At 45.8% G+C, this 14443-nt stretch overlaps 1 protein-coding gene across 1 annotated transcript; it reads left to right on the forward strand.

Annotated features, from left to right (window-relative positions):
* Positions 1 to 1657: 1657 nt before the first annotated feature.
* On the forward strand, positions 1658 to 6841 carry LOC132206433 (ferritin, middle subunit-like). The gene is made up of 4 exons (XM_059640571.1): positions 1658 to 1762; positions 4580 to 4726; positions 6110 to 6235; positions 6686 to 6841. Exons 1-4 carry the CDS (start codon positions 1658 to 1660, stop codon positions 6839 to 6841), a joined length of 534 nt encoding a protein of 177 aa, XP_059496554.1.
* The last annotated feature ends 7602 nt before the right edge of the window (positions 6842 to 14443 follow it).

Consider the following 14443-nt stretch of genomic DNA (forward strand, 5'->3'; position numbering starts at 1 on the left):
TGAAGAAACTCAAGCACCTGGAGGAAATCCACGCAGGCCATCAGCCAGGGGTAGAATCGAACCTGGGTCCCTGGCACTGAGGCGCCAAAACATTCTAAAGTACCAAAGGGAAGGAATGCACTGTGGCAAACTACGTCATGGGAATAGACTCTGCAGCCCAGCCCGAACTTGCAGACCAGGTTTTCATAAACTGTGTAGTGCCATTTGCCTACATTTGGCCCATCTTTCTCTAAACCGTTCCTTTCCATGTAAATCTCCAAATGTCACTTAAATGTTGTAATTCTATCCACCTCGACCACTTCCTCTGGCAGCTCGTTCCATGCACGTACCACCCTCTGTGTGAAAATGTTGTCCCTCACGCCCCTTTTAAATCCTTCCCCCTCTCCCATCAAACCGGTGCCCTCTAGTTTTGGACCCCCCTACCCTGTCCCAGCATGCTTTTTATATACAGTCAATCTTGAGTGTGCCAATGGCAAGGCTACATTTAGTGCTCAGCAACTGTTCCACTTCAGGAGGTGGTGATGAGCTGCTTATTACAGTCCACCTGGTGTAGGAGAGACCGGAATGATGCTGCTGCTGCTGCTGAGGAGGGGCTTCTGGGATTTTCGTTCACAAACAGGGATAGTGTTCCAAGTCAGGATGGTGACAGATTTACATGGAGCTGCTTGAGTGTCGTCGGAGCTGCCTCAAGCGAGAACATTGTAAACTATTCCAGCACTACTCCCAACTTCAGCCTTATTGACGGTGGACAGGTTTTGGAAACTCAGGAGTTGAGTACTTCCTGACAGAATTCCCAGCATCTGAATTCCCAGTTTCTGAGCTGTACCATCTACAGAACGCAATGTATACAGGACCAGAAATTCCTCACTTGGAAACCTGCTGGGGTTAATCGCTAGTTCTACTTCAAACAATGAAAAACGAAACTGGGAGACAGAAATGTTCAACGTGCGATACATTTCTAGCAGCAACTGAGACATAGAGGCCTGAGGCCTACTGTGTAGAAGAGGCACTCAGCACATTTAGCGTTTTGCTTTTCAAACTGGGCCTTCAAGGTCAAGGTCAGGGAGATCACATCAGATGCAGATTGGATCCACAAAGTACATCAGTTGCCTGTTTTAGATGATCCAAAAGCACATTATTTCTGTTGCGGCACAGAAATAGGAAAATGTTCAGATCAACCAAATCGAGCCATTTTTCAAAGAGCTCCAACACCAATGTTAAAAAATTATGACGACTAATCCCTCAGAATAACAATCCGACAGAATTCTGCAAATCTGTGATGAATGTGTCTTAACGCACAACCTCAGATACAGACGTGAAGTTTTAGAGCATACTTTATTCTCATTTTCAGGGAGATGTCCTCCCAGAATTTGCACTTGTTCAGGAGGTCAAAGATCATTTCAGCAATTTCATCATCAACCACTCATCAATTCTGATTGGTTTTTTGACCCGATTCCCATCCTGCACTGATTGGATGTGGCAGCTGATCAATTGATTAACAAGAGTGTTTGGCCATCACTGATGATCTCATTTCCTGCTTCATAAAATGAGTGTTGGCTCCTGGAGTATAAATAGAGTCCCAGGGCAGGGATGTTTATTGTTGTTCTTAACTTTGTCATTTTTGTGGTGTGGAAACTAAAGCAAGCTTTTCCTTTATATGATGGCCTCCCAGATCAGTCAGAACTATCACCAGGATTGTGAAGATGCTGTCAACAAGCAGATTAATGTGGAGCTCACTGCCTCCTATCTCTATCAGTCTTTGGTGAGTGGTGTCTCTGTTGGGTGAAACATACTTCTGTTCTGTTGAAGTGAACTCTTCCCCTTGGATGTAATTAAGTTGTCTATCTTCTAGACTGAGTTTTGTGGCTCCTACCTCTTTCTCAATGCAGGATGAGTGTGATGTTACTGTAACAATAGTTTGGTGTCCAATGTTACTCTAACTTGGGTCCCAGTTGGTTGTCAGTGAGATGTGGAGGGTGGAGTGTTCTTGTAGTTACTTGCCTGTCCCATGATGGTGCTGTGAGTGGTGGTAATTATCGCTTCCTGTGGCTGTTTGAAACTTGAGGGAACTAATTTAAAAATGAATTGGGACTCACCATTGTGGGAATGGAAGCACCATCAGCTAGTCACTGCTCTTCTTTTCCTTCTTGTATCCTTGCTTGTATTTGAATTTTGTGGTGATCCCAACTTAACATCTCAAATAACCTTGAGAATCTTGATTTCCTATTGCAATCAGCTTAGAATAGGCTTGTTCTAGCCCTACAGAGCTGGGCTGAGAGGTGGCAAATGGAGTTTAATGCAGACAAGTGTGAGGTGATGCACTTTGGTAGGAGTAACCGGAAGGCAAAGCACGAGGCTAATGGTAAGATTCTTAGTAATGTAGATGAGCAGAGAGATCTCGGTGTCCACGTAAACAGGTCCTTGAAAGTTGCCATCCAGGTTGACAGGGCGGTTAAGAAGGCAGTGTTTTCTCTTTGATTAATAGAGGCATTGAGTTCTGGAACCAAGAGGTTATGGTGAAGCTGTACCAAACTCTGGTGTGGCTGCACTTGTAGTATTGTATACAGTTCTGGTCACTGCATTATAAGGATGTGGAAGCTTTGGCAAGAGTGCAGAGGAGGTTTACTAGGATGTTGCCTGGTATCGAGGGAAGCTCTTATGAGGGAAGACTGAGGGACTTGAGGCTGTCTTCATTGGTGAGAAGGTTGAGAGTTGACTTAATTGAAACATATAATATTCTGAGGGTTGGAAAGGGAAATCCTCTTTCTGCGGACGGTGAGCATGAGGGGGCATAGCTGTAAATTGAGGGATGATAGATATAGGACAGATGTCTGAGGTAGTTTCTTTACTCAGTAGTAAGGGAATGGAATGCTTTGCCTGTGACGGTAGTAGATTTGCCAACTTTAGGTACATTTAAGTCGTCATTGGACAAGCATATGGACGTACAGGGAATAGTCTAGGTTAGATGGGCTTGAGATCAGTATGACAAGTTGACACAACATCTAGGGCCTGTACTGTGCTGTTATGTTCTAGTTTCAGATTAAACTGGGTGAGGTTGTGACTGGTATCTGATCAAGCAGATCTCCATTTGAGATCTACTTTGCTTTTTTTCATACTCATGAGGTGGGTGTGGGCTGTCTGTATATGAAGTGTTGGAGCTTTTCCAAGGCACGGCACTGCCGTGGGGCTGAGAATGTGCGGAGGGTACTGACCCAGTGAATATGGAAAAAATAGCTTATTCCTGTTGTATTTGGCCTGACTCTAACTAGCCCCTCTTTCCCCAGGTGGTTGGGTGCCTGTGCCCTTCCAAGGGGTAGAATGTGTTTAGAAGGTGTTAGAAGTAACCTTAGTGAGTGTTGCCGGGTGCTCTCTGGGCTTGTGCTTGTCAGCAGGAAGTCCTGTCATGATGAGGATCAAGTCCCTGTCAGCCCCACTTTGGGAGGTGGCAACAGCTTTCATTGAGCCACCAGTTCAGTTTTAATCGCTGACCCATGTTCCTAACACAACTTGGAAGCATGTCCCAAGAGTAAAATCTCCACTATTCTACATCTTCTAACTGCCCATTTAAATGGGCAATGATAAATTGTGCTTGTGTTTGCATTTGACAATTAAAGCAACTTTTTTCAGCAGGATTCCCAAGAATGTGTGTCTTAGTAGCTGCTTCCAATAGCAGACCTGGTAAACCTGAATACATTGAATTGTGAACATCCTGGTTTAGAAATCTACAGGACTTTGCCTGTTGGATTAAGTCAACAGTAGCATTTCCACGTTACTGTTTTAATAAGTGATGTTGTCTAGAGAGTAGGTGATCTGCAGGTCACTGTCATATTTGTCATGTGATCAGTTTGTTTTGTCAATCATTGTTTCATGTGTAATGGTACAAGTTGCTAGCAGTCTCAGTACAGCTGTTTTAGTTGCAGTAGTAAACTGTATCTAGAACAATCCAAAGACTGTCCCGAGGCAGGCTTTCCTTGGCAGATTCTTGGTGCCCATGTCCTTCATTCATCCCTTCCCCCTCATCCCAGCCACCCCACTACTGCAGCCCTTGTCAACCTAATACAGTGCATCCAATTGCATTGATCCTGACTAAGCAGAAAATGTGCTCCTTCCTAGCTGTTAGTTGCAGTGATGGGATCTGTTTTCTGGCCTTTGCCAAAGGAGCAATAGCGTGCCCTGCAGCTGTTCTATTGGTGCACATCCTGCATTCCAGCTTCTGGCATTTCTTGAAACCCTATTCAATCAGTAATTTATCCCATTTCTGGTGGAGGTTAATCAGTAAAAACATCAATTCACACTTGTTCTCACCCAATGCTGTGCCAGACCCACTGAGCAATTTGCCAGGAGTTTCAAACCAAAATAAAACACATGGTGTTTACAGCTTACCTGGAGGAAGCTGGGATTGTTTTGATTTTTCCAATTCAACAGGAACTGCTCAAAACTGGGTTCTGAATTGTTAATGCATCAGGTACTTAACAGCTTATTGTCAGTCTGATTTTGAGAATGCTCAAGTAGCCCTGGAGCTCTGAACTAAAATTGGCCCGTGACTTGTTAATGGGCTTTACCTTGATCTCCCTTCCAGATGTCCTACTTTGACCGGGATGATGTTGCCCTCCCCCATGTCTCCCGCTTCTTCAAACATCAGTCCCAGGAGAAGCGGGAACATGCAGAGAAGCTGCTGAAATTCCAGAATCAGCGTGGAGGCCGGGTTCTCCTCCAGGATGTGAAGGTTGGAGTTGGGTGGGGTGGGGGTTGGGATGGTAATGGCTGCTCTTGTGGTGTGGTTTCAAGTCAGTGACAAGGTTTTCATTTGAGTCAAAACTTTGTTCGGCCTGTTTGATCTCCTTTTTGAAGCCAGTGTAGAAAGAAGCCCTTTGGCCCACCATGTCTTTGCTGACCCCCCCAAACACTAAAGCACATTAATCCCATTTATCTTCCCTTGGTCCACAGGCCACTGTCCTGGCACTATGTACTTGTCCAGCTGGACCTTAAACTGATCTGGAGTAGCTGACTCCACCACCATCCAACCCTTTATGTGGTTCATCTCATATTTCTAACCTCCCCCTCGGAGGAGGGTGAAGAGAACGTTTCCTCCAATCCCCTCTAACCTGCTTACTCCACAAACCTGGTTTCTCTCTGGTCTTGGTGTCTGCCATGGGGAAGACATTCCATCAACTGGCCACTCTCTATTCTTCAATAGTTACATCAGGTCACTCCCTCAGCCGTTCCTGCTCCACAGAAAATCCCAGCCTATCTAACCTCCAATCAATGGATCTTGGGCAACAGCCTGGGCAACCTCACCAGCTTCCCCCTGCAGTGCCATCCTGTCCTTGTGACTGGTGAGGCCAAAGAGGGAATAATGTGGTGACTAGAAGAACAAACTGTGACAAGACTGGCCCCCTTCCTGTTCCACCACACCCAACTAATAGAGGTTGCTTGCCCTCTGTCACTGTTACACCCTGTTGACCTTGTCTGAACTTTGAGGGATCTATGGTTGTGGGCCTTTCTTAACTGTTAGCAGCACAACACACTTTGCAAACACCTCGCTGTCCCTTGGATGAATTAAATAGCCGTGATGTTTCTGATCATCCTGCTCAGGCATGTATGAAGCCACCAGCACAAGTGGTACTTGAACCTTGGCCTTGTCAGCCAGAGACAGGGGCACTACCACTGTACCATGACAGCATTTAGGATTCACTCGTCAATATCCTCGCAATTCCATCAGATGGACCCTGATGCAAATCTTGTCATTATCCCCCACAATGACCTGTTATTCAACTTCCTCCTTCAGATCAAGGACCAACAGGCAAGGTGAAAGCAATTCTGAAGGAACTGTTCTTCAGCTGTGCTCCAGGGCTCCCTCAGGGGCTAGCAGTGTTCTCAGTGCTAGGGACACAGGTTTTGATCTGGCCTCTGGTGAGGGACTGGTGTTTACATGTCCTCCCCATGTCTGCGTTGGTGTCCTCATAGTATAAGAGGATTGGCCATCTGAAATGCAGGGTTACAGGAATAGAGGGGGAGTGGGATGAGCTGGGATGCATTTCAGAGCAGTTCTGCACTGATCGATGTTGTAGAGATTCTGAAGCTTCACTTTCCTTCTTTCCATCCTCAGAAGCCAGAGAGGGATGAGTGGGGTAACAGCCTGCAGGCGATGCAGGTTGCCCTGGATCTGGAGAAGAATGTGAACCAGAGTTTGCTGGATCTTCACCAACTTGCCACAGCCCAGACTGACCCTCATGTAAGCTTCACCACTTCATTCTCTTCACTGCTGGTCACTCAGGGCAACACCTTCAATGGTTGGTCTTTTGTGGATTAGAAGTTGCCTGCTGTCTCAGACAAGTGCCATTTGGATCTCTTCAGATCTGTACCAATGCTTATAATCTGATCAGCTCAGCAATCAAGTAAAATGGGAATTTGGATTATAATCTAGTAGGAGTGATGAAGTGATATTGGCCACTGAATGCTCATCCAGGATTATTGCAGTGGAATGATCACTATCCATCATAATCCAACACAGCATCACTTAACAAACTGCAAGAGCAGTTGAAATACATGGTCCTCACTGGCATAGTCTCCAGGTGTTAGGTTTTCAGGGTAGTCTAGAGCTCATATGGCTGAGTGTTTTGCAGTAGGAAATCTGAGGTTGTCTTGGATAGCATTAATGTAGCAAGTTGTCATATTCTTGCAGCTGTGTGACTTCCTGGAGACTCACTATTTGGATGAGGAGGTGGAGATCATCAAGCAACTCGGGGACTACATCACCAACCTGAAGCGCCTGGGAGCCCCTGAGAATGGGATGGGAGAGTACCTGTTTGACAGGCTCTCCCTGGAGGACAGCAGTTAGTGTGGCCTGGAGTACTGTCTGCTTGGTCTGAATGCATTCCCCACTTCACCCTGGGCAATCTGTCTCCTTCCAAGGAGAAGGGACTTTTGTAGCAAAGAATGTAATGGCTGTACCAGCTGAATGGGAATGAATAAAATGATATATTGATATTGGTTTTTGTCCATCATTTTGAGACCATTGATACCTTTCTTTGGTCAATCAAGCTTTCCTACTGAAGTTCACCCCCCCCCCCACACTGTGGACAGACTCTAGGCCTATGGGAGCCAGTTCAGGTTCAAATCGGGGCCTGTGACCTACCCTTGCAATAGCCATTGACAGTTGGCCCCACTGACCAGTTCGCATTTAAGTTTTGTCAGTTGTCTGCTGCTCCTCCCAGGGCACCTTGGGGGTTTTCTAAATAACTGTCTTGGTTTAACTGCATTGCTCTCTTTTCCCAGAAGCAATTCAAAGTTTGTCTTCCAAGTGGCTTCATCAGTTTTTTTGCTGTCTTTCCTTCACCCATGGGCTCAGCAACTTTCTCTTCCAACGGCTTCTCTTCTCGACCCCACCCTGCCTGCCCCCACCACCTAAATAACTGGAAGTCTGCCAGCCCTGAGCTGGGGAAATTCGGCCCAAACTTTCACAACAGTCACATTCCAGGGAATCGGCTCCAGATTCTCTAGGGCTACCTGATTGATAGTGGATGGTCTTGATCCCATAAAGACAAGGATTGGTGACCTGGGGCTTGGATGATAGCCCACGGTTTAAAAATACTCCCATTTGGTTTATGCTTGCAGCTACAACTGGCTTCTTACTGTTCAAGGGTTTGTATGAAAAGCTGCTGCCTTGGTTCTTGGAACCTTTCCATGGGCTGAAGGCTCTTTTTTCTTTTGACATGCTTCAATTTGAACAAGTGAGGGAGCAGGGATTTCTGGGGAAGGTGGGGACTGTCTCCTTCAGACAAGATGCCTGGACATGCTGACATTCCTATACAGCTGTTTCCTTGATCATTCAAGGCGTCAGATCATGGCTGAGGGAGGGGGATGAACAGAGACAGCCCAGAGTTTGTCTTGAGTTTTGTCGAAGTGCACACGGCAGCCTTAGGAAGAGTGTGGGTCATTGAGGTACTGAATATATTTGTTCCATCACAATAATCCTTTTTATTTTGCCCAGTCTCAATCCTTGGTGATAGAATCCCTACTCTCCTGGAAGGGGCCGTTTGACCCACGTAGTATCAACCTTCTGCCCAGCATCCTGCTCAGTCACACCACAGTCCTTTGACCCTGTGTTTCCCCTGGCCCCTCTCCCCTCAAACCTGTGCCCTCTAGTTTTGGACTTCCCTACCCTGTCGCAGCATGCTTTTTATATACAGTCATTCTTGAGTGTGCCAATGGCAAGGCTACATCTCGTGCTCAGCAGCTGGTTATTACAGATGGTCTGGTGTAGCAGACTCTGGAATGATGCTGCTGAGGAGGGGCTTCTGGGATTTTAATTCACAGAAAACCCTGAGGCCTACTGTGTATACGAGTCACTCAGCACATTTAGCATCTTGCTTTTCAAACTGGGATTCATGAGACCCTAAGTCCCAGGGATCACAGCAGATTCAGAACAGATCTAAAGGACATCGGTTGCCTGTATTAGACGATCCAAAAGCATACTATTCTGTTGCTGCGCAGAAATAGGAAAATGTTCATATCAACCAAATCTGGGCATTTTAGAAAGATGAGATTAGCCAATGTTGTTTTCCCCTGTTCAGAGGATTGCAAATGTGGTTCCCCTGTTCAAGAAGGGGAGTAGAGACAACCCTGGTAATTGTAGACCAGTGAGCCTTACCTCAGTTGTTGGTAAAGTGTTGGAAAAGGTTATAAGGGATAGGATTTATAATCATCTAGAAAAGAATAAATTGATTTTGGGATAGTCAGCACGGTTTTATGAGGGGAAAGTCATGCTCATGCCTCACAAACCTTATTGAGTTATTTCAGAAGGTGACTAAACAGGTAGATGAGAGTAAACTGGTTGATGTGGTGTATATGGATTTGAGCAAGGCATTCGATAAGCTTCTAAGGTTCCCCACAAGAGGCTATTGTACAAAATGTGGAGGAATGGGATTGTGGAAGATATAGCAGTTTGGATCAGAAATTGGCTTGCTGAAAGAAGACAGAGGGCGGTAGTCGATGGGAAATGTTCATCCTGGAGACCAGTTACTAGTGGTGTACTGCAAGGGTCGGTGTTGGGTCCACTGCTGTTTCTCATTTTTAATAGGTGACCTGGATGAGGGCGTAGAAGGATGGGTTAGTAAATTTGCAGACAACACGAAGGTCGGTGGAGTTGTGGATAGTGACGAAGGATGCTGTAGGTCGCAGAGAGACATAGATAAGCTGCGGAGCTGGGCTGAGAGGTGGCAAATGGAGTTTAATGCAGACGAGTGTGAGGTGATGCACTTTGGTAGGAGTAACCGGAAGGCAAAGTACAGGGCTAATGGTAAGATTCTTGGTAGTTTAGATGAGCAGAGAGATGTCGGTGTCCATGTACACATATCCTTGAAAGTTGCCACCCAGGTTGACAGGGCGGTTAAGAAGGCATACAATGTTTTAGCTTTTATTAATAGAGGGATCGAGTTCCGGAACCAAGAGGTTATGGCGAAGCTGTACAAAACTCTGGTGCGGCCGCAATTGGAGTATTGTGTACAGTTCTGGTCACCCCATTATAAGAAGGATGTAGAAGCTTTGGAAAGGGTGCAGAGGAGATTTACTAGGATGTTGCCTGGTATGGTGGGAAGGTCTTACGAGGAAATGCTGAGGGACTTGAGGCTGTTTTCATTAGAGGGAAGAAGTTTGCGAGGTGACTTAATTGAAACATATAAAATAATCAGAGGGTTAGATAGCGTGGATAGGGAGAGCCTTTTTCCTAGGATGGTGACAGCGAGCACGAGGGGGCATAGCTTCAAATGGACGGGTGAAAGATATAGGACAGATGTCAGAGATAGTTTCTTTACTTGGAGAGTAGTGAGGGAATGGAACGCTTTGCCTGCAACAGTAGTAGATTCACCAACTTTAGGTACATTTAAGTCGTCATTGGACAAGCATATGGACGTACATGGAATAGTGTAGGTTAGATGGGCTTCATATCGGTATGACAGGTCGGCACAACATCGAGGGCCGAAGTGCCTGTACTGTGCTGTAATCTTCTATGTTCTATGGCTCCAACAGCAACGTTCAAAAGTTATGACGAATAATCCTTCAGATTAACAATCCAACAGAATTCTGCAAATCTGTGATGACTGTGGCTTCACGCACAACCTCAGATAGAAAAGCGAAGGTTTAGAGTATATTTTATTGTCATTTTCTGGCAAATACATTTACAGAATGTGCACTTGTAGAGGAGGTCAAAGATCATTCAGCAATTCCATCATCGACCAGTTGTCAACCGTGATTCGTTTCTGGATCCAGTTCCCATCCTGCACTGATTGGACGTGGCAACTGATCAATTGATTAACAAGAGTGATTGGCCATCACTGATGATGTCATTTCCTGCTTCATAAAAAGAGGGTCAGCCCCTGGGGTATAAATAGAGTCCCACGGGAATGATGTTGATTGTTCTTCCTAATTTTGTTATTTTGGTGGTGAGGAGAATAAAAGAAATTTATTGTCACAAGATGGCCTCCCAGATCAGTCAGAACTATCACCAGGATTGTGAAGCTGCTGTCAACAAGCAGATTAATGTGGAGCTCACTGCCTCCTATCTCTATCAGTCTTTGGTGAGTGCTGTCTCTCGGGGTTAAACATATAAATCTGTTCTGTTGAAGTAAATTCTTTGCCTGGCCTCTAGTGAAGCTGACAATCTAGTAGATTGAGGTTTTGTGGCTCCTACCTAAATATCAGTTCAGGATAGAGGTGGTGTTACTATCACGATGGTGTAGGATACTGATGTATGTTAACTCAGGTCCCAGTTGGCCTTCAGTGGTATCTGGAGGGTAAAAGCCTCTTGCTTTTGTTTTCTTTCTGACACAAGTTTCCTGACTTCATTTGCCTGATCTCTGTGGTGGTCCTAAACAAACATGCTGATTTTTTTTAACACTGACAATAACAATAACTTCCCTGTTGCAGTGGCCCTTGTTAGTCTGAACAAACCTGAAGCTAGTCTGTGACTAGCATCTGTTTTAAGTAGATCTCCTTCATTGAGGCTGACTTGGCTTTACTTGTATTTATTGAAGATGTGGGTGTGGCCTATCCCGTCCCTACTGAGAGTTGATCTGCTGTGTGTGAGAAATGTTGGATCCCCACTCTGCCCCTTCTCCACCCCACCCCATGCTGGGGCTGCTGGAATGTGCTGAGGCTATTAGCCCAGTGACAGTGAAGGAATGGAGGTTGTTCCCATATCATTTAGCTTGACCTAAAACAAAATGTCCCCTCTATCCCAGTGGTGATGTGCTTGTGCCCTTCCAAGGAGTAGACTGTGCTTGGAAGGTATGTGTTGAAGTAACCTTGGTGAGTGCTGCAGGGGACCTGGTAGGTAATGGACTCTGAAAGGAGGTGGTGAATGCAGTCCCCATGAAGTGGGCTGCTCTGTCCTGGATGGTGTCTGCTTCTTGCATGTTGCAGGTCCCCTTCTCCAGACACATGGAGAATATTCATCTCTCTCTGGGCTTGTGCCTGTTGTGAGGAAGTTGTCTTGTAATGAGGACTAAGTCCCTATAAGCCTCACTTGGGAGGTGGGACAGCTTTATTGGTGATCCAGTGGTTGGGGTTTAATCACTGTGTCCCAACTCTGTTGGCACATGCTTCCCAAGGATAAAATCCCGACTATCTTCTGCCATGACGTGTAACTACCCACTTAAACCAGAGATTTTTGCTTGCCTGACTGTGGTTTTTGGATTTGTGGATTAAAGTAACTTTTCAGGAGTCCTTCCCCAGAATGTAACTCTTAGCTGATGCTTCCAATAGTGACGATTAGCTCTTAAACCCTTACATCGAATTGTGAACATGACAGTTTAGATATGAGTCACATGGGCTGAAAGCCGACAGGATTTTTTGCCTGTTTGGGTTAAGTCAGGGCAAGTGCTTTTCCAGGTTACTGTTTTCACTAGTGACATTATCTACAGGCCACTGATATTTGACATTTGATCATTTGTTTCAGTCATGTGACTTGGTGCAAGTTTCTGACAGCCTGAGTTTGCACTATTTTTAGGCAGAGCAATAACCCACTGCTGCAACGATCCAAAGGCTGTTACTGGGCAGGCTTTCCTTGGCATTATCTTAGTGCTAAACATCATACTGAAGATAGCGTACCCGTGTAGAGTTAATGTGTACACTTATGTCCAAATCTCATTGATCCTGGGTTTGTAGAAAACATTCTCCCTACTATTCATTGACTAGAACAAGGTTCAACATCTTTTTTGAAAGTTTACCTGAAAGGCAAAACACAGTGCCTTGTGGCTCCTCCATCCTGTGTACATCCTGTACGCCAGCTCCTGGCACTTCCTGAAACCCTGTTCAACCAGTAACTTCATCCAATTCTGTTGGAGATTAATGAATAGAAGCATGAATTCAGCTCTGTCTCTCCACAAAGGCTGTGCCAGGCACTCCTGAGCTAATCACCAGTAGATTCAAACCAAAATAAAACAGTATTTTTGGTTCCAGGAGGAAGCTGGACTGTTGTGATTTTGCCCAGTTGCTGGTGAATTGAACAACACTGGGTTCACAATCTGTTCAGTGTCTGACACATGAGCATGCCTTCTGTCAGTTTGGTTTGAGTGCTCAAGTAGTCTTGTAGTTGAGAACTGCAATGGGGAGTGAGCCAGTGATGTCGAATGTAACTTGAACTTGTTCTTCCAGATGTCCTACTTTGCCCAAGACGATGTTGCCCTCCCCCATTTCTCCCAGTTCTTCAAAGATCAGTTCCAGGAGAAGCGGGAACATGCAGAAAAGCTGCTGAAATTCCAGAATCAGCGTGGCGGCCGAGTCCTCCTCCAGGATGTGAAGGTTGGGGTTGGGTGGTGGGGGAGTGCAGGGTGGAATGGCTGCTCTTGCGGTGTCATCTCCAGTGACAAGATTTTCAGATCCTGAGCGAGTGTGGAAAGTTCTTTTGCTTGGCTTCCCTGTTTGCTCTCCTCCATCTCCAGTGTTTCAGCATTTATACAAGCCTGACTTCCATCAAACAACCACCTCAGCCTCACCTGCTCAAAGGACAAGGAAAACCCCAGCCTGTCCAATCTCTCTCCTCACAATGGATTTTCTGTCTCGGGGAAACAACCTGGGGACCCTCACCAGCACCCCCTGCAGTGCTATCCTGTCCTTCTGACTAGCGAGGCCAAAGATAGAATGCAGCAGAGGCCGGAAGAACAATTTTCATAAAATGTGTTCAAAGGACTTGTCCCTGTGCTGTTCCTCACAACCCTGCCCCAAACTAACACATGTTACTTGGCCTATGTCCCCTTTCACACACAGTTTGCCTTGTGTGAGCATTGAGGGATCGATGATCCTGTGTTTATTGTAAGCACATTACTGCCCCCGACAATGAATTCAAGTAATGATGGTTCTGACCATGCCGCTCGGGCATGTATGAGGCCACAAGCACAAGTGAGACTTGAACATCAGCCTTGTCAACCGGAGCTTGGGACACTACCGCTACTTCCCCCACAGCCCTTGGGATTCACTCATGAATATCCTTTTTAAGACTCCAGCAGATGGACACTGGTGCAAATGACTAATCTGGTACATATTTATTCCCTGTGGTACAAGGATATGTTCCTGAACTTCCGGCTTCAGGTCAAGGATAAATGGGGCAAGGTGAAAGGAGTCACCAAGTAGCTAATGTTTTCTTTATCTGGACTTCAGGGATGGCACAGTGGCTCAGTGGTTGGCACTGTTGACTCAGTGCCAGGGGTACCAGTTTGGTTCTGGCCCGTGACGAGAGTTTAAACGTTATCCCAAAGCATAGCATCCCCACACAGTAGAAAAGAAGATTGGCAACTTGAAATGCAGGTTACACGAACAGGGTGGGAATGGGACCAGATGGGATGCTCTTCAGCAGTTATGGTCTCAGTGGGGTGAATGGCCTGCTCCCATGCTGCAGGGATTCTGTTTCTGAAGCTTACCTGTCCTTCTCTCCATCCATAGAAGCCAGAGAGGATTGACTGGGGTAACAGCCTGCAGGCAATTCAGGTTGCCCTGAATCTGGAAAAGAATGTGAACCAGAGTTTGCTGGATCTACACCAACTCGCCACAGCCCAGACTGACCCTCATGTCAGCTTCACCTCCTCATTCACATCACTGCTAGACCCTCAAGGTAACGTTTCATTGGTTGGTCTGTGTGGATTGGAAATTCACTGAAGTAACACTTTCCATCCATTACTTTCCTGAACTATTGTAACATTGATCACTTGGGATCATACTGATTACAATGAGGTATAAGGGGAATTTGATCTATAATCTAGTGGAAGTGCTGAAATGACGTTGGCCACTGAGTTCTTCATTAGTATCATTGCAGTGGAATGATCATTGTCCATCACAATCCAACTCAGCTCCATTTCACAAACAGCAAGATGGAGCAGCTGACATGTTGTCCTCACTGGCACAAATTCTCCAGGTGTTAGCTCGCTTTTCAGGGCTGTCCAGAGCTAGT

Source organism: Stegostoma tigrinum, chromosome 38 (assembly GCF_030684315.1).
Source record: "Stegostoma tigrinum isolate sSteTig4 chromosome 38, sSteTig4.hap1, whole genome shotgun sequence".
Taxonomy (NCBI): Eukaryota; Metazoa; Chordata; class Chondrichthyes; order Orectolobiformes; family Stegostomatidae; genus Stegostoma; species Stegostoma tigrinum.

Coding starts and splice junctions, on each gene's coding strand:
- LOC132206433 (XM_059640571.1), top strand. CDS start 1,658: ATGATGGCCTCCCAGATCAGTCAGAACTATCACCAGGATTGTGAAGAT. Junction 4,727..6,109: donor TTCTCCTCCAGGATGTGAAG/GTTGGAGTTGGG, acceptor TTCCATCCTCAG/AAGCCAGAGAGGGATGAGTG. Junction 6,236..6,685: donor CAGCCCAGACTGACCCTCAT/GTAAGCTTCACC, acceptor ATATTCTTGCAG/CTGTGTGACTTCCTGGAGAC.